The sequence below is a fragment of the Arvicanthis niloticus genome, chromosome 7 (assembly GCF_011762505.2).
Source record: "Arvicanthis niloticus isolate mArvNil1 chromosome 7, mArvNil1.pat.X, whole genome shotgun sequence".
Taxonomy (NCBI): domain Eukaryota; kingdom Metazoa; phylum Chordata; class Mammalia; order Rodentia; family Muridae; genus Arvicanthis; species Arvicanthis niloticus.
Window position 1 is genome coordinate 85,672,188 of NC_047664.1, and position 23,659 is coordinate 85,695,846.

Sequence of the window (23,659 nt, forward strand, 5' to 3'; positions counted from 1 at the left end):
CATGAGGGAGGAGTGAAACCAGGTGTGGTGGTCCACTCTGACTGACTAGCAATCAGGTTGCTTTTTTTAGTTATACAGGTTTCATACAACAAAGACAGACTAATGATTATCTGAGAAGTGCAGATGATATTATTTTGTCTCCAAAATAATGTGATTTTTTATTTTGTGTCCGGGGTTACAAGTTCAGTCATAATTAGAAAGTACAATTAGAATATGTTTTTTTTTTTTTTTTATTAGCCCTGTAACTCTGATTCAAAGAATCTAAGGACTATCTGCATCAAAGCAAACACATTTATTATATGATAGCCTGCTTTTAAACTGACAGTATTTACAGTTTTAAACAGATAAACAGAAAATAACTGAACTGGTCCTTTATGAACAGCAAATACTAACACCTAACTCCTTTTATTTATATCCTTTTATCACCTACGGTATATAGTACGGAAACGTTATTTTAGTCAATCTATCTTGTAAAAAGAGGTCTTAAATCTGTTACCAAGTCAACTGCCAGTTGGAGTTTGTCAACTATCTCCAAGTTCACCCTGTTCCAGTTAAGTTTGCTTAAGCCTCATAAAGAAATTCCTAGCTTTGTGTTTATCTGAGTGTATCATGATTTCCATGGCATAAGGGAGACTTCCAAATAGGGCCAGATAATTTTTTTTTCCTAAAAGCAGAAGGGATAGTAGGTTTATGGCTTTCCTAAAAGGAGTCAGATACAATTTTCTCAGGAAAAGGGAAGATGAATCATAACAGAAAGCCCCCCAAGAATGCAACACGCAGAGACCAAAACCTAAAAGTGAAAGACAGAATGACAGCAATGAAAGCATTCAGCTCAGCTTTGCTGGAACTGCACTGGCTTCATGACTCTCACCATTTCCAGCCGACACGGCTATGCAAGCTGGGGTTGCTAGGCTCTGAGCTATGCTATCTATTTAATCCCCCGGTAGCTCCTTCCATTTTACAATGATACTCTGTTCCATACGTAACTTTCCTCCTTTTACCATTCACATCCATATCATCTGACTTTCCAAAGAGACCATGTGTTGTCTTTTTATTTTTCTATATGCACAAGCTGTTTGCTTTTGCCTATAACAAGCCTCCTTGAAATACTCAAATGAAATCTAACCCAAAATAGAGGTTAGTAAAGTCCATGGTGTGATGTCATTATAATGATGATTTTAGTTACAGTTTGAATTAATAATCAATGTGCCAGTTTCTCTGAGTAGACTATTTGATATCAGGGATGTTTATATAGTAACAAAACAGTAAGAACTAAAAGTTATAAAATATTTCTCCCGTGCTATTACATTTTTAGGGTGTACTAATACTTTAACAAAGAATAGCTATGGGAACAATCATGGAAGAGAATCTATGTTTCAAAGCTTCTCAAGGAAACAAACCTATTAATAACCACATAAGCCTGTGAAAGCCAAGCTCAGGCTCTTAATCCACTGATCTTATTCACTGATCCAAGGTGTCCAGCCACTTAAGTAATCAATAAATACCTGCTAAATTAGGAATCACATTTGGCCAACTCTCAAAACATGTTACTTTACAGCAAATTTAAAATTACTACCCAATTCATAGCCATACCACTTACATCTAGGTGGCAGATATCACAAGAACTCTGAATACAGCTCTTAAGTTCTCTAAATGATAAAAGCAACTATAAGACAAATTAATAACTTAATAAAAGCAACTATAAGACAAATTAATGCTTACTAATATAACCATTTTTAAAGTAAAGATGATTAAGATAATTATAGTGTATGTGATTAACTTCAACTGATAACCAAAAGTTTAGAGTCATGTTAAAGAAAGCCACTGCACAGGTAGTATGCACGTTTTTACTCATAGCTATTTTGTGCCAGGTATTTGTCTAACTGCTTGAGATACAACAATGAAGAAATCTAATAAAGATTTATGTACTGTGAAAGATAGTATTATAGTGTGGGGGGAGAATATAATGACAGAAATAACAACATAGGCAAAATATGGTATAGTTATTATATAATGGAAAGTGCTATGAGAAAAAGAAAAGAAGGAGAGCCTGGGGAAGGAAGGCAAGCGCTTGCTGTGTGAGCACGAGGATGTGAGTCTGGTCCCTAGAAACCAGATAAAAAAAACACTTAGAAAAGTGGCAGCATTTGTAGTTTCAGTACTGGGGAGGAGGGGATGGGGTTTATAGGCACTGCGTCAGCCAGCTTAGCTAAACTAGCAAGCCACCTCTATGTTAAGTGAGAGACTTTGCTCCCTAAAGAAGGTGGAAAGTAGCTGAGGACGGTAATTGACATCATTCTCTGATCTTTACACACATCCATATGTGCAACCCTACACACTACACACATGCCACACACCTCCATGTGTACATAGACACACAAGCACATGAAAACAAGTTGGTTTTCTGAAAAGGTAAACACAGTTGCCATACTCTTAGTCAAAATGATTCAGAGAAAGGAAGAAAAGACCCAAATTAATAAAATTGGAGATGGAAGAGAGACACTGCAACAAATAAAAATCATAAGGACATACCTTAAAAACTTATATTCCACTATGTTGGGAAATCCAAAAGAAATGGATGAATTTCTAGATGCATATGACCTACCAAAGTTAAACCAAAATGAGATAAAAGATTTTAAACGAATCTATAATGAGCATCAAGATTGAAGTGGTAATTAAAAAAAAAAAAAAAGTCCAGAGCCAGATTAGTCCACTGTAGAATTCTACCAGGCTTTGAAGGACTAATACCAATCCTTCTCAGATTATTCAATGAAATAGAAAAAAGAAGGAATGGTTCCAAAGTCACTTTGCAAAGCTACTCCTTCTCTGCCACCAAACCAGATAAACACACACACACACACACACACACACACACACACACACACATGAAAGTTACCATTCAATCTCCTTTATGAACATAGATGAAAAAGTTCTCATTAACATACTAGCAAACTACATTCAAGAACACATCAAAAAGATCATTCATCATGATCAAGCTGCTTAATTCTAGAGATCCAGGGATAGCTGAACATATACAAACCAATAAATGTAATATAATATATTAATACAATCATTGACAGAAATCACATGGTCATATCAATAGATGTAGAAAAAGCCTTTGAGAAAACCCAACATCCTTTCACAATAAAAACTTCAAAGAGACTCAAAATAGAGGGAATGTATATCAGCATAATAAAGGCTATATATTACAAGTTTATAGTGGGAAACAGAGAACAAGTCAAAGCATTTACATAAGATCAAGAATAAGACATCTGTTTAATATAGTGTTTAAAGTCTTAACCAAACAGTAAGATAAAAAAAAAGAATCAAAAGTGATCCAAAACAGAAAAAAGAAACCCTTCTTTGAAGAAGACATGCTTATATACATTAGAGACCTTAAACACGCCACCACAAAACAGAGTTGTTAAACATTTTCAGCGAAGTGGCAGGATACAACATTAACATGCAAAACCCATCAGCCTTTCTATGATAAACACATTGAGAAGCAAGGAAAGCAAGCACTTTCATTCACAAAACTACAGACTATCACAAAACCAAGGAAGTGAGACCTTTACAATGAAAATTTTTAAAAACACTGAAAAAGGAAATCAAAGATCTTTCAGAATTCAGAAAACCTCCTATGTTCAAGATCAACTGTGAGCATGGCCATCCTGTCAAAAGTAATCTACAGGTTCAATGCAATCTTCATCAAAATTCAAAGACCACTTTTCAGAGAAACAGAAAAAGAAACAAAACAATACCTTAAACTTCATATTAAAATACAAAAGACCCCAAAGGAAAAATAGTGGCAATATCACAATACTTGATTTGAAGTTATACCACAGAGGCGTCAAAATAAAAACGGCACAGCAGCAGACATGTCCATCAGAGGAAGAGAACAGAGGAACCAAATATAAGCATCTACAGCCACATGATTTTTGACAAGGATGCCAAAAACATACTGTCGAAAAGATAATTTCTTCATAACAAACAGGTGCAGAGAGTGGATGAAGAATAGAATTAGATCCTATCTTTTTTTCTTACGCAAAATATCAATGCCATATGGAGCAAAGATCTTACGGTACCTGAAACTTTGAAGCTGCTAGAGGAGAACATAGGCGAAGCACTTCAGGTTAGAGGTGCAGGCAAACACTTTAGGAATAGGACCTTGCTAGCTCAGGAAATCAGAACAACAATTGACAAATGTACCTCATGAAATTAAAAAGTTTCTGTACAACGATAAAACTATTAATCTACTCAAGAGGCAACCTGTTTACAGAAAGGGAGAAAATACCAGCTATACATCTGATAAGAGATTAAAATCTAGAATACACAACTAAAAGAAACCAAGTAAGGCGACAAACAACAAAACTTAAAAATCGGGTTATAGAACTAAACAGAGTTTTCAAGCAAATCCAAATGTCTAACGTAAGTGTTCAACCAACAGCAAAATGTAATTTAAAAAGATTTGCAGATTCCATCCTATCCCAGTCAGAATTGCTATCAAGAATACAGATGGTAGCAAATGCTGGTCAGGCTGTAGGGAAAGGGGAAGGAACACTTCATCACTGTTGGTGGGAGTATAAACCAGTGCAGTCACTAGGAAATCAATGTGGAGGTTTCTCAAAAAGCTACATACAGCACTACCATAAGACTTAGCTCTATCGCTCCTGGACTTACATGACTTTCTATCCCACTAGAGACATGCTTGCCCAGCCATATTCACTGGCACTCTATCCACAGTAACTATGAAACAGGCAGCTTAGCTGTTCACTGATACACATACATGCAATGGTATGCTTTATGTTATTCTTCTGTAAAGAAAATGGAATTATGAAATTTACAGAAAATGGATAGAACTGGAAAATATACTAAGTAAGGTAACCCAGACTCAGAAAGACAAATGTTGCATATCTTCTTTCATATTCAGATCCTACCTTCAAACTTTTACATTTGTGTTGAACATGTGGTGCCTGTAGAGGTCAGGGAGTTAGAAGGGGTTAATTAGAGGGGGTGGAGGATGGGAGAGAAAGAGGCCTTAACAAACAGAACACGTGATAGAAGAGTAAACAGGAACTATTAGGACTGTAAAAGTTTAAGCAGGGATGTAATAAATGGATGTGTGTGGGGTTAAAATTGAATCTAAGGATCTATCAAATATCCATATGGATTCATATTATTTTATAACCTAATTATAAGCTATGAGTTTAAAGAAATATACATAAATGGATAATACTGTTTCCAGCAGCTCTAAGTTATTGGAAACTTTATTATTATTGTTGTTATTATTATTGTTATTTTGTATACCCATGTGTGTATGCGCTGTGTATTTGCAGAAGTTTCTGCCAAAGCATGTGTGAAAAGTAAAATTTCTTTTACTTTTCTATAGGTTTGGGTTCTGAGGAATGGACTCAGGTTGCTACACTTGTGTGGCAATCACTTGAACCCATTAATCCATGCCATAGTTTATTAAACAAAAATTCTACGTTTTGTTTAAACTTCCTTATGAGATTTGCTCAGGGAGGCCTCAGAGGCCTCCAGAACAATGTCATTTCTCTTGACTGTCCTCCTGAGCTACATAAGACCCTATTGCTGAGGATACCACCTACTTTGACTGAAAGATATAAAAGAATGAAGCTAGAATGGGGCTGGATGGATGCACAGTGCTGGACATGTGGGAAGGTGCTACACAGACTACTAGGGGTTCAGTTGCAAAAACTGAACTGCCAGGCAAGATATGCCCAATGCCCGGTGGTACAAAAGTGGTTTGGCTGTTATTGGGATAAATATCTGCATTCTGATTGATTTCAGGCCTCACTACACAAGAATTCATACTTCAAGCTTTAAACTTGATTGAAAATCTAAGGCTAGGGAAGATGCAGGCCCTAAATACGCATGTCTCTGTGTGAAACAACACCTTCCACTGTTACTTTACTAACTGGACTCAGTGTCAAACCACCTCCTATGTATTTATGTTTCGACTCACAGACATTCTGCTTTCAGCTTGGTTAGAGAAAAACTTTTGTCTGCAGTGAGCAACAGTGAATGGGGAAACTGCATGTGTTGAGCTCAGGTGATGACTGTGAGGTCAGCCCTAACTGGGACACCTGTACAGCTTCCATTCCAGGCTCAGGGAACATTCTAGATGGGGTGGAAAGAATGCAAAAGCTGGAGGATGGGAAAGTACATGTTATCTTCTGGACATAGCTGTTATACCCAAGAACTCAAGGCAAAAATGGTTGTACAAAACCAGCCCATCAGTGTTCCACGGTTAATGAGGATGGTTCTTTGTTCACAACTGTATCCCCGATGCTTAGAATAAAGCTTGACACACAACAGACATCTTTAGTAAAAAAAACCAACCAAACCAAAAAATTCCCCCCAAAACCAAAAAACCATTTAGTAAATACAAGCAGTATTTTGTACTCGTTTTATATGTCAATTTTACAAATGTAGTTTTCTATGTTCTCATGTAAGGCGTAGGTCTACTTTTACTTAGTACACATTTGATCGGTATGTAACAAATTTACAAAGGTGTAATCCTATGAGTTTCTTTTGAGAGTTGGACTATTGGCCTTCCTCCTGCCATATTCAGTCTTTACTAATGGCAAAGCAAGAATGATGCTTTTTATATAAATCCCAGTAACTTCTTTGCTTTTCAGTGTGTATGAAACTTACATTTTGATTCTTACCACTCTTCTGCACGTATGTTAAATACTTACGTTAACTTCAGCCTTTTTGCATGACCTGGCATTACAGGGACATAAAGCATTTTGACTCCCTGCACCACCATTGTCGGCTCAATTCCATACTTTTCCTAAAAGTAAACACCCAGAGGAAACAATAAAAGCCTCATCCAAAGTACATGGGTAAAAATGTTTTATATCTACCAAAATGAGGGCAGGCTTATATAAATATTATTTATACTTTCCAACAGCTTTATAGGTTAAAAAATATAGTGGTTATCTTTGGTTTCACTTTTCTCAGTTAACCAGAGCCTAAAAATATAAAATGGGAAATCTGAGAACTGAACAACTTATGCACATCCCCAGTATTGGAGGCTGCACCTAGAGCTAAGAACATGTCGGCCACATGCTGTTCCACTAAGTCACAGGCTCAGCCCTTAAAATAAACCTATTAACAGTGAACTGTATGCCACTCTAGGCAGTACGGTAAAGTCTGAAGCTGTTCTCTAATATGCAGAGTGTGAAACAATTGTTGGTCCAGCGCACTCACAGGTTGACCTACCTATTAGTTGCTTAAGTAGCTGTCTTTATTACCTGAATGACTTCTCTAGAGCTAGTGTTTTAAGTAAGCTCTGTTTCAAAATACAGCACTTTTCAACCTGTGAGTTGTGGCCCCTTGGTTGTCAAATGACCCTTTCAGAGTGGTCGCCTAAGACCACTGGAAACAGATATTTACAATTCATAACAGTAGCAAAATTACAGCTATGAAGTAGCAACAAAAATAATTTTATGGTTGGGGATCACCACAACATAAGGATCTGTACTAAAAGGTCACAGCATTAGGAAGGCTAAAACCCACTGACTTAATGGAAGGCACAAAATGCAACAACAATGGGACTGACAATTCAGATGTGCCAAAGAGAAACCGAAAGTGCCTCCTTAGAAAGTACAGAGCTCTAATGTCAAAAGCAGAACACAAAATCAGAGGCTCAGGTTAAGATCTACCGCAAAATAAGTTAAGCAATCTTGAAAGAAATCCTGTCATTATAGTATGGGTATGTACTCATTATATACAGTATGTATATAATACTCTTGTTATTCTCTTCCAACGTCTTATTGTAAACTATACTACATATGTACTTGCAGGAGTGAACCTGATAAACAACTTAGTACTATTATATATAGTCAAGGACGTACTAGGGTCCCCATGAATGAGGAGGCACATTATACAGAAACCACAGACTTCAAGGTACTAATTAATGAAGAAAATGAAAATATCCTACTTTGACAGCATTTATGAAATCTGAGAGGGTGAAATCTTCTTTTCCATGTACAGTCCATCTGTCCCAAATTGTAAATGATATTCCATTTCTAGTGTAGAAATATATCAAGGATACAAACATTAAAATCTTTTTCCATTAGTAGTGATAAAAATTTTCCTACAGTCCATTATTTATTATTTGCTTAGAAATTAATGCTGTGGCGGTGGGGTTTGCAATTTCTAAAACAGTCAATACATATAGGTAACCACTTTTATCTGTGTTTCATGTATTTTTTCAGTGACTCATTTCAAGTATGTATTGCAAAGTACCCTCATTTTCTTTTTAATAACTTCTTTAGTTCCCAGAGTAATGAGTTTAGGATAGTGTCATGCATGCTTTTTACTAACGTCTATGACTCTCCTTCATTCCTTCTGATCCTCTCCTTCCATTCATACAATTGTTTTTTGTTTTCATGTCTTACATATCATATATGTATGTAGCTATGTTATAGTGTTTCTTTCTCCATGTATGTGCCTGTGCATGTTTACATAAGTACATGCATGTATCCCTTTCTTTTTAAGTAGTTGTAGGGGTTTCATGGTGCAGATGTTCTAGTCATCAATAACTGAACATTTAGATTGCTCAAATCAATATCTGTCATAAACATGCTACAATGATTATCTTGGCATTTATGTAATTTGGCATGTGTGTAAATGTATGTAAAAGTCAGAAACATAGCACCTTAATTTTGTATGAATAACAGTATTTTGTGTTCTTGTAAGTAATGTATGAGGATAATATAGATTGGGTCTTACTGATAAGATGATACTTCTACTCACATTTCTGGCTGTGGCCAACCTGAAATGTCAGAAACAAAACCTCAAGGAACTGTTTTCTGTTGTAATAATGTGTAGAATTAGATTGTATGTTTCAGTCAGACAAGACTATAATCAGACAAGAACGGCTTTACAATTATCCAACTTAGGAACCAAGTATAACGCTAAGTGGTGTGACAAACGGATGGCTCTGAGAATTCTTTGGCTAGTCTACTTGAAAATAACTTATCAATGTAAGGTTTGACTGGGCCCTGAAATAGTAGGAAGGATTAACAAAGACAGAAGAAACAGAGATGAAACCCAGTATGTTTCCTTTTTAAGGGTAGAATACTTTTCTTTCTTTCTTGTTATATTAGCAAGACAGACTTTCATACATACCTGATTTCAGTTCTTCTTACTTCAGATGTCTCTGTAAGCACTATTATTGGAATGGCTAAATTAAGGAAACAGTTTTTGTAAGCATCAAAGGGATAGCCACCAGCTACTTTGATCATCTCCAAGGCAACCTAGATAAGAGAAGGTGATCTGATTATTTGAAAAGTCCAAACCCACTTGGGAACTTAATTGGTCTTGCTGTTTTCCAAGGCTCAAGCATTTCTCTGTACATAGCACGAACATCTATATGATTGCAGCAATATACATTTCTTATTTAACTCATCTGTATATTTTTAGTACATTTTATTTTTTTTATAATTTTTATTTCACTAATTCACTATTAGAGTTTTAAATTCTAAGGAGCATTCAATTTATTTTAAAAAGAACTTCAAACATCTTTTTCTTTCTTTAAAGTAAATATACTTTAGTTAAAACATGTTACAAAAATATTCACACTTGATTGGTACAACATGCAGTTTTAATACAAGTAAGTAGCTTGGGTAAATACCACAAAATTGTAATTTATTATTTTATTCTTATAGTAGATAAAATTTAGTAGTATATTGTTTTAATGCCATTTTGAAATTTTGTGCCTAAATATTTTTACCATCTGAATTTGAAAATGTTAGAGAAAATAATTATCCAAATTCATTTTTTATGTTTTACCTTTGCAAGTGGTTTTTGAAAGTAATATATATATATATATATATTGAAAGAATATATACATATATTCTAAAACATGTAACAAAATTATCCTTTCATGGAAAATTCTGAGCCAGCCCATACATTAACCAGTACCAACATCTAAAACAGCAACAAATTGATGATTTTTTTTACACATTCTATAATTCTCCATAAGTATGGCATTTTAATTGGAATTATATTAAATTTAAATGTATGTTCATGTATGTTCAGCCTACTCATATATACTAAACAAAATTATTTCACCACGTAACCATCCCATTTTCAAAGCAGATACCACAACACAAAACTAAAGCAATTCAAAACCAATCAATATAGGGATAAATACCTGACTCTTTAGAGTAACCAATAGAGTTCAGCATAATAAACGGTCATAATAATTCTCAAGTATTCACAATATTAAGAATACCTACTTTGCATGGAAGTTAACAAGATTCCTGTGGAGTATTGGAGGGAAAAGTGACAGGAAGTTTGGGTGCTCCTCTGTTGCCCTCAGCTCTGTGCTTTGGGAGGATGGGGATACCTCCTCATCTTCTCTGAGCCTGTCCAGCTGCCTCTCTCTGAGTGCTCAAAATCAAGTACTCTTCAGATTCCATAACTCACTCTGGGACCTCAGAATTTTGCATGCTGAATTCAAAATCCAGGGGATCTTGAAGTGTCCCCTGGATTCCAGGTCCTGCTCCTCAGCTGGCTATTGGGGTGGGTCCATTCTTCCCACTGCCCCAAACCCAGAAGGGAAAGAAATGTCATTGGGACCACTGTCTGTAAGAACAACTATATCCTATTCTAGTTTTATATGTAGGACCAAGATATATACCTTACTATATTTTCAGAAATATCTTTAAAGTTTAAATTAGAATATCCAACTTTTTATCCCTTAGTCTCTAAAATCTGAATGGCAAGTTAAGGTTGGTACAAAGTGGGAGGAACAAAGGCATTTTAAAAGAATAAGCTTACCAAGCCAGAAACGGCCGCAGTGGACGTTGCTATGGCAGGTATGATTTTACCAGCTATGCGTTTAGTTTTAAAACGGTCCGCTGGCTCAATGTTATACATTTTGGCTCGAAGGTTGGAAGCAGCTGTGATGAAATCTATGTGTCCATTACTGTCATCATCTTTTTCAAATGAAAGCACTGCCATCTGAAGGTCACCTGACCAGAGCAACCACACAATTTTCTCTAGTTAGTGGTAATAGTTTTATGAGGTAAAAAGCAATGTACAAAGTATATATGTATATGATTTTCAAAGAACAAGATTTCTAATAAGGAAATATACAAGTTACCAAGCTGAAGGACCTACCAAAAGCATTCCTCAATTAATAAAGATGTAAAAATCTTTATTATTAATCACTTGAAAAATAAAGAACAAGGCAACTGAAGTTAGAAAAGAAGATGAAAACAATGACTTTAATAACACTAAACTAGAAGTTAATGTATGAAAAACAGTAAATAGAGAAATAAGAAATTAATGTGCCACATTAGTTGCTTCCAAATAAAGTATAAAAGTAAATGTAAATAAAAGTAAAAGAAAATAAAAGTAAATCTCTGATACTATGCACAATTCCACTTCAATATTACTTTGAAACATGTTCTGTGTGACAGGTAACACAGTCAGTCCTGTATCTTTTGAATACTTCTACATCAGTGAAGTCACTTCAATACTATTAACAGTACAGTTTTCCCTTGAATTTTACTGGTGTAGACATGAATTCACATAATTTTACTGGTGTAGACATGAATTCACATAATTTTACTGGTGTAGACATGAATCCACATAATTTTACTGGTGTAGACATGAATCCACATAATTTTGAGGAATACTGACTTCTCTAACAAAAGATGGTAAGCATACAGAAGCAGATGAACAACTAACTCTGCTTTTAAAGAATTAAAAGCTCAGCTTTAGTAACGGTGTTTTTAATGTCAGTTTGTACTCCTACTCAGCAACTCAGACAATTAGATGGCTTCGTAGGCAAAAGAACTCGTTCCATAGCATTAGAACTCAACTTTGGGACCCCCAAATCTACCACACAAAAGCTGGACAGACACTGTGAGTGGATCTGCAATCCCAGTACTTCTATGGAGAGATGGGAGGCAGAGACAGGATTCTTGGAAGTCTGTAGGCCAACTAGCCTGATACATGCAACAGAAAACCAATAAAGAGCTTCTTTCTCAAGTAAGACGGAAGGCAGAACCAACAACCCAGTACCCAAGTTTACGCTATGAATTCGGTGTGTGCCATGGCATGTGTATGCCCACATGTTCATCTACATTTATTCTCATTCTCTCTTTATTCTCATTCTCTCCCCCCCCCCCCCCCCGCTCTAAAAGACTTTTGTGTAATTCTTTCTCCTAGAGAGCTATACCTAAAGTATGAGTAGGGAATACCCTGACTTTTATTGTGGGACAGGGCCTCACCATATAGCTTAGGAAGATTGTGCCTTCCTTTACCCTGATGATCCAGTATGCCTAGCTAATCTGAAACTTCTGCTCCTCAAAAGCAAGCTATTTGTTATTTTAGACATGGTCAACATGTAAAGCATAAAAACACTAAGAATTACAATATAACAGTTAATACAATTTGGAGAATTAAATTTTACAAGTTGAAGGTAACAACATGAAGATAAAAATGATGAATTAAGTCACAGTTAAAGATAGAAACCTTTATGATGACTCAATCAGCGATTATGATTAAGAATGATTTTCATGAACTTATCCATATGGCTCTTTGGGAAGGTAGGACTATCTTGTCCACAGTATTAAAGAGTCCCCCTTACTTTTGGTAGCTTTGTTAGAGGAAAGAGCCTTTTCTAGCTGGAAAATAGCATTCCTCTCGTCTTCACTGGAAACAGGCACGTGGTCTGGTTTCCTCGCAGTCTCATCTGTTTGAACAACCTTTAGAGAGATGTGTCCATGTTGATTACTATTATCAATCACACTTACATTCAGGTTTGACTACTACCTGGTTACTTACTTAATCAATCGTAAGAGAAAATATTTGCTCAATGCCTCTGAGCACTAATCATTATGGCCTAATTTATCTCTTGCTTAGTAATATTATTTTGATGTTTTGTTTACTACCTATTTCTGTATACTGGCATGTTTATGTTATAGCCTGGGTCTCCACTTCGGTCACTGAGAAACTGCTAGCTTTTCTAAAACAATTTATTTTTCTTATTGGAGTTGAAAAAATATTTTATTTTAAACCGAACAGCTTGCATGACAGATATCTTAAAATTCCACACTTAAATGAAGTTGATATTCAATAGTTTTGACTTTGACAAACCTACATTAGACTTAAACTGCAGTTTTAAATAGCTGTTCATGCAGAAAAAATGGAAATATCTGCAAAATGTATAACATTTAAGTACTTGCTAATCACTGAGTAGTCTTTTCTAAAGAACACATCTTCCTTCATATAGCAACTACAGCTAGTGAAGTTATATATACCATACCTGATTTATCTTTAAATTACTCAGTAGACAGTCCACAGGGTCAGTATATGTTTTCAAACCAAGAATGTCTCCATGATTGTTAAAGTACTTTTTATTTAAAAAATTTACCATATTATGTTCTGAGATAGTAAACATCACAAACATTTATGATGTACTAAAGAATCAATAAAATAGAAACTTCTCCCTACCGTTATGTCTAATATTCTGGCTGTCACATCTAGAACTATAAGAGCATGTTGGCCTTAAACCTTTAGTGCGCGCTATCTTAAGAAGTTGTAAAACAGTCTATATTAAAACTTTATACTGCTCAGGGAAACCTATTAGCCCTGAGCTGCCATACCAGCGGAAGCAATGCCAGCCAGGAAACGCACAAGAGCCTGTTTCTTGGGCTTTAGTTTAGCTTTGCCAAAGATAAATATGGGTTTGAAACTTTTCTTACAAAAGTGACACCACTTTGCCCTTAATTTACTATCATATTATTATTTATAGGTTACATGTCATGAATATTTTATTCAGAAAACTCATCCATTTATATAAAAATCCACTGGCTACAAAGATCCCTTTCTATTAAATAAGGATGTGGGATGCCTACACATATCAACTCCTTGAGGAAGGTTATTTCATGGTTAATTTTTAAGAGTATATAAAAGGATAACATATAGTAAATATATAAAAAAAGAAAAGTACTTTATGCACACAAAATTAATTTTTTTTCTTCAAGCTTTTCTATTTTCACTGCCTACTTCTCAGGTTCTGATGCTCTCTAAGATATTTTCTGGGCATAATTATTAGACCAATTTTCCATCTATTTGGCAGCATAAACAAGTTCCACAATGGTACCAAAGCTAAATGTGCTTGACTGTCATGGCAATGTAAAGTAGAACACATCACACATACTAGCACTGTATGAATCCTCAGTGATATCTTGCAATTTTGTATCATTTAATTGACTTTTCTACTTTGCTCTTAATCACTGTAAACTCATTCTATCTTCAGATTCCTACCTTTATCCTAAACTGTTAAACTTATTTCACTGAAGAAACTAGTCTTTCCCTTAGTTCCTTTTAATTTCAAATCTTGAGAACCTCTGACACTGCTACACTGATGTATACGGAGAACCCCTTTCCATGTCATCTGTCTTAGTAGTCCTCTTCTGCCTGTGTTCTTGAAATACCTAACCGGATTCCCTGCTATTCTTCCTTTCCCACCTCTCACTGTAAGGACAGGCTTCTGTGATTAAGGCTGGGAGATGCTTCTGCCTGTTTAGCAACCACCCAAGTGACAGGCCAGTTAGAGCAGGCTTTGGTGAATTTCTTTCTATAGCTCATCTCCATTCTGGAATAAAATACCCCTAAGGGCAAAAACTGTTCATACTGGGATTTTTCAGGCTGAGAATGGAATTTGTTATAAGCAGCAGTTTAATAACCACTAGCTATGTGAATATACTTCAATCTTACCTTGTTGGAAGGCTTGAATTCCTGAATTTTAACTTCTGAAAGAATGTCCATGAGGCTATCCACTGATAAGTCCTGTTTCATAAAAGAAGTTAATTTTATAAACACACTTCTTTGAACTCTGAATCTCTAAAGTTAACTCTACTTAAAAAAAGGTCCCTTTATAACATCAACTATTTGTAACTTAATAGTAATAAATAGGTAACTATTAGTAACCTAATTAAACAACATATCACACTGGGCAGTGGTGGCGCACGCCTTTAATCTCAGCACTTTGGAGGCAGAGGCAGGCGGATTTTTGAGTTCTAGGCCAGCCTGGTCTACAGAGTGAGTTCCAGGACAGCCAGGGCTATACAAAGAAACACTGTCTGGGGGTGGGGGTGGGGGGAACCCCATATCATCTTTGTATTTATATCCATTTAAAACATTTATCTCCACTTCATAAAGAACTATCAGTCATGAAAGCTACTGGAGGAAAGGATGCTTGGGATTAAGATTTACTTATTAGTTACCAAACTTGAAATTCTGTTTTATTCTGCTAATTTTAAAAGAGAGACCATTTTCTCATTTCCTCAGTGCCAAAGTTTTAGCTTTCCTGAATGTTATACTTGACAAATTAATTAAATTCATACATCTAGAAGCAAAAAACTATAATAGCTCAAGCTGAACTATATGAACCTGCATCCACATTTACTATCAGGAAGCTCCTATGAAAAACTGAGACATATTGTTTTTGAAATTAGTTAAAACTTACAACACAAGACTGAACACTATTAGTTTTTCCTAGATCTTTATATGATATTTTATTTCCAGGAAAGATTAATCTCTAACAGGCACATCTATGCTAACTATAGATCCAGATTTGGGGCGTATGTCTCTAATCCTAACAATCGAGAGGCTGAAAACAGAAGACTCAAGAGTTTGAAGCCACTCTTGTTGGGTTTATATATCTACTTAGTAAAACCCTATATTAAAAAAGAAAACAACAAAAAACTAAGTAGAATTTACTTTAATATGCATTTAAGTAGAGAGCTAAGCTATGCACATGTGCTGTCTCTCAAAACTGTATGGAACTTGTTGGGTATGACTCAAAAGATGATGTATCACAGAAAAAACATGACTCTAAGGGCATGATAATCAAAGCAGGACAACACTTTCAGATTTCTGCAAATCCATGAAAGTTAACATTAAAGGAGAGAAGTTATGTATCCCTATGAAGTATTTTTAAATCACTATGAACTGGTTCATGACTCTAATTAACCAGGATAACAGAAAAAGGTAAAAAAAAAAAAAAGCTATAAATATTTTCATTACTTCAGTATGATTGCTTTCACAAATATTACTTCAGCATTTAAATTCAGAAAGAAAAATTAGTGTTCTATTTACCAGCACAGTAATGAGTAGATACCTTCTGCCATTAGAATGGACAGAAACACAACAAAATAAAAAATTTTCCTTTCTTAATCCAAAAAAAACCCAAAGTGATTTTAGCTGGGCATGAAGGTGCATGTCTATAATCTGAGCATTTAGGAGGTAAAAGCAGAAAGACCTGGAGCTCAAGGCAAGTTCTAGTTCATGGCTCAAACACATGTGAGCCCACGTCCCAAACAAATAAACAAACGAGACTGAATGAGTCTTATGATCTAAACACAAATTTTGATGCCACCAACTAAATCGATTCAGGTTTTGAATCACTTGCTGGAGCCTGGAGAGTATCTTACCTTTTCTGAAAACGGAATGCAATATACTGTAGCATATAGTTTTGCAGCACTCTGAAGAAAACTGAGGTGCCTTTTGAAATAAAAATAAAAAATAAAGCAGTTTGAATGGCAGTTTTAAAGAAGATATTTAAGTCAGTAGGAAAGAAATACAGCTTTCATATTAACATGTAAGAACTACATTCAAATTCTGTTTTGAAGAATTAATTTTTACCCCCTAAGTTAAAAAAACGAAATTCTTGTCTAGACTAAAACAACACATAAGGAAATACAAAATGTCCTTCTGATACAAAAACACATGTTAAAGCACTATATTCAAGTAGTCACTAGGAATACTGTGATGTGCAGAACTCTTAGAATACTTGGGGAAAAGTAATTTTAATTCATTAGAATATATGTATCAGGTATGAATGACTATATTTCAAACAGCAAAAAAATTTACTAAGTACTCTTTGTAGAAAGGTAGCTTAGTGAAGGTAGGCTAAGTGTTTGATGAGAGTATACACGCTATCCCCTATTTTTTTATTTTTTTATAGGCAAAAGTCAGTGACTTAGTTATTTATGGAGTAGATATTACAAATGATAAATTTATTTAGCACATAAGTAAACGCATACACTTCTGTGTAGGAAGGATGTAGCTGGCTCTGCCGACTAGAATGACTTGCTAACTTTTGGATTAAGAGACTCAAATTATTCCAGGGACTAAACCACCAACCAAAGAGTACACATGGAGGGACCCATGGCTCCAGCTGTATATGTAGCTGAGGACAGCCTTGTTGGACATCAATGGGAGGCGGCCTTGGTCTTATGAAGGCTGGATGCCCAGTGTAGGGGATGAGAGGGTGGGAAGGTGGGAAGGGAGGATGGTGACTGTACTAGAATCAAATAGTAGGCTTTTAATTAAAAATGCTTAATTTTAAGAACTAAGTTTTATAACTGTACTTTTAAGCATTTTATATTAAAATATAAAAAGACTTAAATTATTTAACACTGAAGATCCTGCAGTATATAACTAAGAAATTTACAGTTAAAATATACACATATACTTACAAATGGTCATTTAAATCAAATGTTATTGGCGAAGGCGGCCTTTTTGGTGACTGCCAAAACAAACCTAGTAAAATGATAAAATTTTTTTTCAATAAATATAGGTCATATCCAGTATTTTATATTACAATCTCTTCTCAATGGTTATACTCACTGCCATCTTTTAATCGTGTGTCAAGAGGAAAACAGTGAAGAAGCTGCAAAGCCTAAAAGAAAAAAAAGAATGAAAAAAAATCCCTCCTATTTGTTATCTGAAGAAAAAAAGCCTTGAAATTAAAAAAAAAAACAAAAGACAAAAAAAGTTTTTGTACGTATTTGCTTAAGCATCACAAATCAAAACAAAGTCTACAAAATGCACAGTGGGGACCTGTAGTCAGCCATGAATCCATTTATGCTTCCTCCTGTCTTACGCACATCATTATAGTCTTTTTAGAATTACTTCACGCCTTTTACAATATTTTACATACCATTTTGTATCTAAGAGCCAATCATTACAAGAAATATAAAAAAATTTACAAATGTAGCATTTAGCATTTCAAAATTATATGCTTACGATGTGCTTGGAAGAGGGTAGGAATATGAAACATCTGTAAACTGATAATGCTTCAACTGAGGTGAAAGGTAAAGAATGATGACGAATATGGACAGACTATTTTCTTTTATTTCCATGGTTCCTTTTTTCTATAGTAATAATAATAATAATAATAAATCAACCAAAACCAGGCTGGGGCTCAGTGGGTAAAGCTACTTGCTGCCAAGCATAAAAACCCAAGTTTGATCCCCAGGACCTGCATGGTGTAAGGCAGTGATTGCTGTTGTTTGTCTTTTGACTTCTACACGAGCACTGTGGCCATGAACATACTTCACTCCTCTACAAAACAAATCCTTAAAAGTGTAACAATAAAAATAAAACACCAACACACACACACACAAAACCAACCCCCAATCACAGAAGATGATTCAGAAGAAACTTAGTTAAGAGAAAAAAAGAGTGCTGACTGTAAGCCCTTGAGGGTTTAGAGAGTTGGGCTCTGCTCTGCAGACGAAAAACCCAAGATCAGGCCATAGAATCTCTCCAATCTCAGGCTACTCTGAAAATCATTCCACACCACTCCCACGAAACCCTACAAGCCCGCATCCTACTTTCTTTGCTTCTTTTCTCCTGAGCAGAGTCAGTCACCCTCTTTTATCTTTCCCAATAGATCTTTTACATGTGGTTTGTTGTACAGTGTGACTTTGTGGTATTTCATGGCACCAAACTGCCAGGATACTTTCCCCCTCAGAACTGTAACACACTGATAATTATGATAAAACAGGTGAAATATTAAGGAAAGGAGTACTATTTTTTGAGAAGTGAGCTTAGAACATTTCTATTTCTCTAAAAAGCAAACCATATAGGAAGTAAAAACACAAGTATACCCTCAAAGACTTTCTCTTAAGGATAATCTTATAAGGTAAGGGCCTAAGTGTAAATTGGGAGAGAAGCAGCAGGGAACTGAGCAGAAGGCAGGCTTTATATATAGTTTCTTGGAGAGGTGGGGCTTTTTACAGTGGCCTGGGATTGGTAGGACTTTAGTGTGACCTTGCAACAAGTTTAGGGATTGGTGGGATTCTGTGGTCAGACTCTGGGTCAAACTCAGGGATTGGTGGGATTTAGTACTCAGAGACTGGTGGGATTTTGTGGCCTGATCTTGGAGGAAACTCAGAGACTGGTGGAATTCTTTTTCTTGGCCCTGGTCTTGGGGTCAAGGCAGGAGCAAGGTGTTTTTCCTCTGCCTTGATATTAGGTCAGGGCCAAGGTCAGGGTGTTCATTCCTTGGTCCTTTTGCCCTACTCTGAGGGAGGGATTAAAAAAGTATAGGATACAGTCTGTAATGTGACTGTAATCGAAGGATATCTGTTATTCTTACAGTCACATTACAGACTGTATCCTATACTTTTTTAATCCCTTAAAAACAAAACAAAAAGGAAAACCAAAAAAACTTCCAGGAAGAGTTTTCAGTGTCATAATTTGAGAAAAAGAGAGTCTGTTGTCCCTCAAAGACTTAGAAATAACTGTCACTGGTTTCTGATCCAGTAGAGAGCACCTTCACTGCTGTGTGCTTGGGTAGACAGATGAGGAAGCTGGGTAAAGAACTGTGCCTGATCACATGAAGAAGTCTGTTGTTAGCCACCAGTGCTATTGGAATCTGATATAAGAATATCCACTAGTGTGTGACCATGTAGTATGTGTAGATGGGGTTTCTGAAGGATGTGTTTATGTTTATAAACTGGGCTGATCTTAATGTCTATGTTCCATCTGGTTTGGGGACTTGAGTTTATTTCAAATTAAATTTTGTTTCGCTAAAAACAAAAAAACAAAGCACAAAACAAAAAAACAAAACAACAACAACAAAAGAATAACAGATATCAATCCTTAGTGAGGTAACCCAATCACAAAAGAACACACATGGTATGCACTCACTGATAAGTGGATATTAGCCCAAAAGCACAGAATGCCCAAAATACAATTCACAGACCACATGAAGCTCAAGAAGAAGAAAAACCAAAGTGTGGATGCTTTGGTCCTTCTTAGAAGGGGGAACAAAATACTCATGGGAGGAAATAAGACAAAAGTGTGGAGCAGAGACTCAAGTAAAGGCCATCCAGAGACTGTCCCACCTGGGGATCCATCCCATATACAGTCCCCAAACCCAAACACTATTGTGGATGCCAAGAAGTGCTTGCTGACAGGAGCCTGATATAGCTGTCTCCTGAGAGGCTCTGCCAGAGCCTGACACATACAGAGTCAGATGCTCGAAGCCAATCACTGGACTGAGCACAGGGTCCCCAATGGAAGAGTTAGAGAAGGAACTGAAGGAGCTGAAGGGGTTTGCAACCCCATAGGAAGAACAACAGTATCAACCAACCAGACCTTCCCAGAGCTCCCAGGGACTAAACCACTAACCAAAGAGTACCCATGGCTCCAGTCACATATGTAGCAGAGGATGGCCTTGTCAGACATCAATGGGAGGAGAGGCCCTTGGTCCTGTGGAGGTTGGATGCCCCAGTGTAGAGGAATGCGAGGGCAGGGAGACGGGAGTGGGTGGGGGAACAGTCTCAAAGAAGCAGGGGGGGAGGAGTGATGGGATGAGGGTTTTGGGGATGGGGGTGGGAGGACTGGGAAAGGGGATAACATTTGAAATATAAATAAAAAAATCCAGTAAGAAAAATTAAAAAACAGAATAACAAAGAGTGTTTATGAGCATGTGCCTTGGCCTATTTTAAATGCTTTATATGGACTAGCTTATTTGATGCCTACTGTGTTCTGTATGTCTTAATTATTTTAGATTTTCAGTTGAAGAAACATAAAATGTATTTATGAGTTATGTTAGAAAAGGCAAAATCTGAACAAAAATTCCATCTGAATTATCAGTCTCTTGTTTCTGTTCCGAACAAACTTCTTTAGACTACAGAATTAATGCACTCGAGACAAAAGCTACCCCAAACCCAACTCTGCACATAGGGCCGGTTCAGTGCATAGCTGACAAGTCAAACCAGTAGTGCATGCTAAATGTTTTAATTAGTAACATTCAAAGAGAAATTTGTCATATGCCTAGGCTTTACTCTCAGTTAATGTACTATTTATTTCTAAAAGGATAGGTGAAGGAAAAGAACAAATATTTTAAGTCAGGGACATTAGTAATACATAAACGAGCCATGGCCAGACCTTCATTTAATGTCTCAGAATGTATACTTACCTTATGGTTAAAGTATTTTTCAAACTTTAGTCTTGCTAATTCTACACACTGGGACCAAATTCTAGGTCTTCTGCTAAGTAGCTTAATAACTTGAAAACAGCCTTCTAAACTCTGTCCATTTTGTATCTTCTAGAATAAGAGGAAAACAAAGAACAATTATACACTTGATTACAGGAATAAACACATTCCAAAAGGATCATCCAAAGTAACTAACAGACTCAGTATCTTAATTCTTTTTTTTCCTACTTAAGCACTTCTCTTTCATTAAATTATATTTAATGTAATATAATTTAATGAAATTAATTATATTAATTTCATTCATTAAATTATAAGAGGAATATGAGGGGATAGTAACTGAAATTTTAGACTAGTTTTTTTCTTTTTTCAAAATTTATTTTATTTTAAGCATATTGGCGTTTTGCCTATAGTATATGTGTCTCTGTGTGAGGGTGTCAGATCCCCTGGTACTGGAGTCACAGACAGCTGTGAGCTGCCATGTGGGTGCTGACAATTAAACCTGGGTCCTCTAGAAGAGCATCCAGTGCTCCTAACTGCTGAGCCATTTCCAATTCCCAGATTTGAAGTTTCTTAATTCAAGACATATTTTCATGTTTTCCCATGTGTAAGATACTAAGTATCAAAGAGGTCCTTCGTATATGGAGATCTAGGAGTAACAGTTAATAAAAATTGACCTTTTTAGTTGTATATTATTACATATAAAGCATTATGTTTGAAGTTGGCCTTATTATGAGAGTAGTAAGATTACTGTCCAGTCATGATTATTCTTACTTGAATTGACCTTAACTTTTTCCCCAAAGAATTTACCAAACCCTCTGACTATTTGTCACTATTTTATCATTATTACTACACCCTCATTTGGTTGAACCACAAAACCTAATGTTTGAAGGTCAGGGACATTTACATAGAGTTCAATTAAGCTAAAACAAAACAACACAAAACAGGCTATTTATGCCTTAATTTCAAGATTCCCAGTAGAACATTTCAATTTCATTATGATCAAGTTTTTAACCACTCCCTATTTCTACAGGAAGGTTTTATTATTTTAAGGTAACTAGAAAATAAGATTATAGTGATATAAGTATCACATGGTTATAAGAATGCAGTAAAATGCATTCTTTTACCTGTAAGACATCTTCTGCAGAAGGATAGGCTTGCCAAAATTTGTTAAACAGTGAAGGCTTGTGGGAGAAGGAACTTTCAAACTGTAAAGGGAAAAAAGTTTCAGATATGTTTAGTAGCTATAATATTGCCTTTTCTAATTCAGAGAAGACAAATTCACTAAGGAAAATTTTTACCTTGTCTCTTGCCCACTGGATAGTATGTTCGACAGCTGCTGGAAAAGACTTGAGAGTGCAAAATGGTATTTCCTCTTCTGGGGGGTCTCGCTGTTGAAAATTAAAAGGAAAACCAAACATCTGGCTAAATTTTGAGTCTGACAAGTCTAAAAATAAGACCTGTTATACACTTTCATATCTATTATCTCAGTTAATAAATCAAAACCTACTTTCTTGACCATTTAACCTGTTGAAAGTCATATCAAAACACAGATCTCATCACTGTTAGCATGTGGTCTTTGTGGAGTAGCAGAGTGTCCTCATGGCAAATCACAGTACATTATTAAGTTTTTTTCTAGAAAAAGTCAGGTGACATGTAAAATTTTATAACACTACTTCTAAGTTAGAGAAGTGATTAAGAATTCTTAATATATAAATTCTCAGTGTTCCCAAAGATTCTTCATAAAGTAAAAAAATTTGGGGATAGGACTCTTTAGTAGTTTACTAGAAAATATATACATTATAGATGGGGACTGATTAATGTCTTACAGTGGAAGAACCACTGAACATCTCCTTGTCAATGACAAGGTTTGTGTACAGCCTAAGCTTACCAGTTTACTCAATCAAAAATGACTCAATTTATGCCTTTTTACTGAAAGACATCTCTAATTTGCTGATTTATGAGCAAATAACTTTTTATATAATTCAGTGAGGAACACTGTAAGAATATTAAATTATGTTTTATAAGAGTTTGAAATAAAAAATAGGAGGAAGTTCAGCAAATGTAATAGAATGAGAGGATCCTCTACTGTGAAGACCTTCCATGGTATCATGCATATCATGATTCCCCTATTTAATACTCTAATTAAACCTCAATTTAATCTACTATATTATTGTCACTACATATATCAGTCAGTGAACTTCATGGAAAAAAAAATGGGAAAACAGTAAACACTAAGAATTTTAAAATTTTACTAAACCAAACATAACCTATAAGTCAAGGGACACCGATACTTATAGAAATTATACACTGTAATTATTATATTTGAACTGTTCAATTTTAAATTATAAAACCTACAATATTTCTTGG

General features: G+C 35.6%; 1 protein-coding gene across 1 annotated transcript in view; it reads right to left on the reverse strand.

Annotated features, from left to right (window-relative positions):
- The window catches only part of Uba6 (ubiquitin like modifier activating enzyme 6), a 71,037-nt gene that overhangs the window by 3,826 nt on the left and 43,552 nt on the right, over positions 1-23,659 (reverse strand). Inside the window, exons 21-32 of the mRNA XM_034509146.2 lie at positions 22,591-22,680; positions 22,417-22,497; positions 21,275-21,403; positions 17,689-17,740; positions 17,538-17,601; positions 16,491-16,560; positions 14,773-14,844; positions 12,638-12,755; positions 10,819-11,012; positions 9,163-9,290; positions 7,970-8,057; positions 6,723-6,817 (exon numbers count right to left, since the gene is read on the reverse strand). Coding sequence (XP_034365037.1) covers positions 6,723-6,817; positions 7,970-8,057; positions 9,163-9,290; positions 10,819-11,012; positions 12,638-12,755; positions 14,773-14,844; positions 16,491-16,560; positions 17,538-17,601; positions 17,689-17,740; positions 21,275-21,403; positions 22,417-22,497; positions 22,591-22,680 — 1,181 coding nt within the window. The remainder of the gene's footprint in view (positions 1-6,722; positions 6,818-7,969; positions 8,058-9,162; positions 9,291-10,818; positions 11,013-12,637; positions 12,756-14,772; positions 14,845-16,490; positions 16,561-17,537; positions 17,602-17,688; positions 17,741-21,274; positions 21,404-22,416; positions 22,498-22,590; positions 22,681-23,659) is intronic.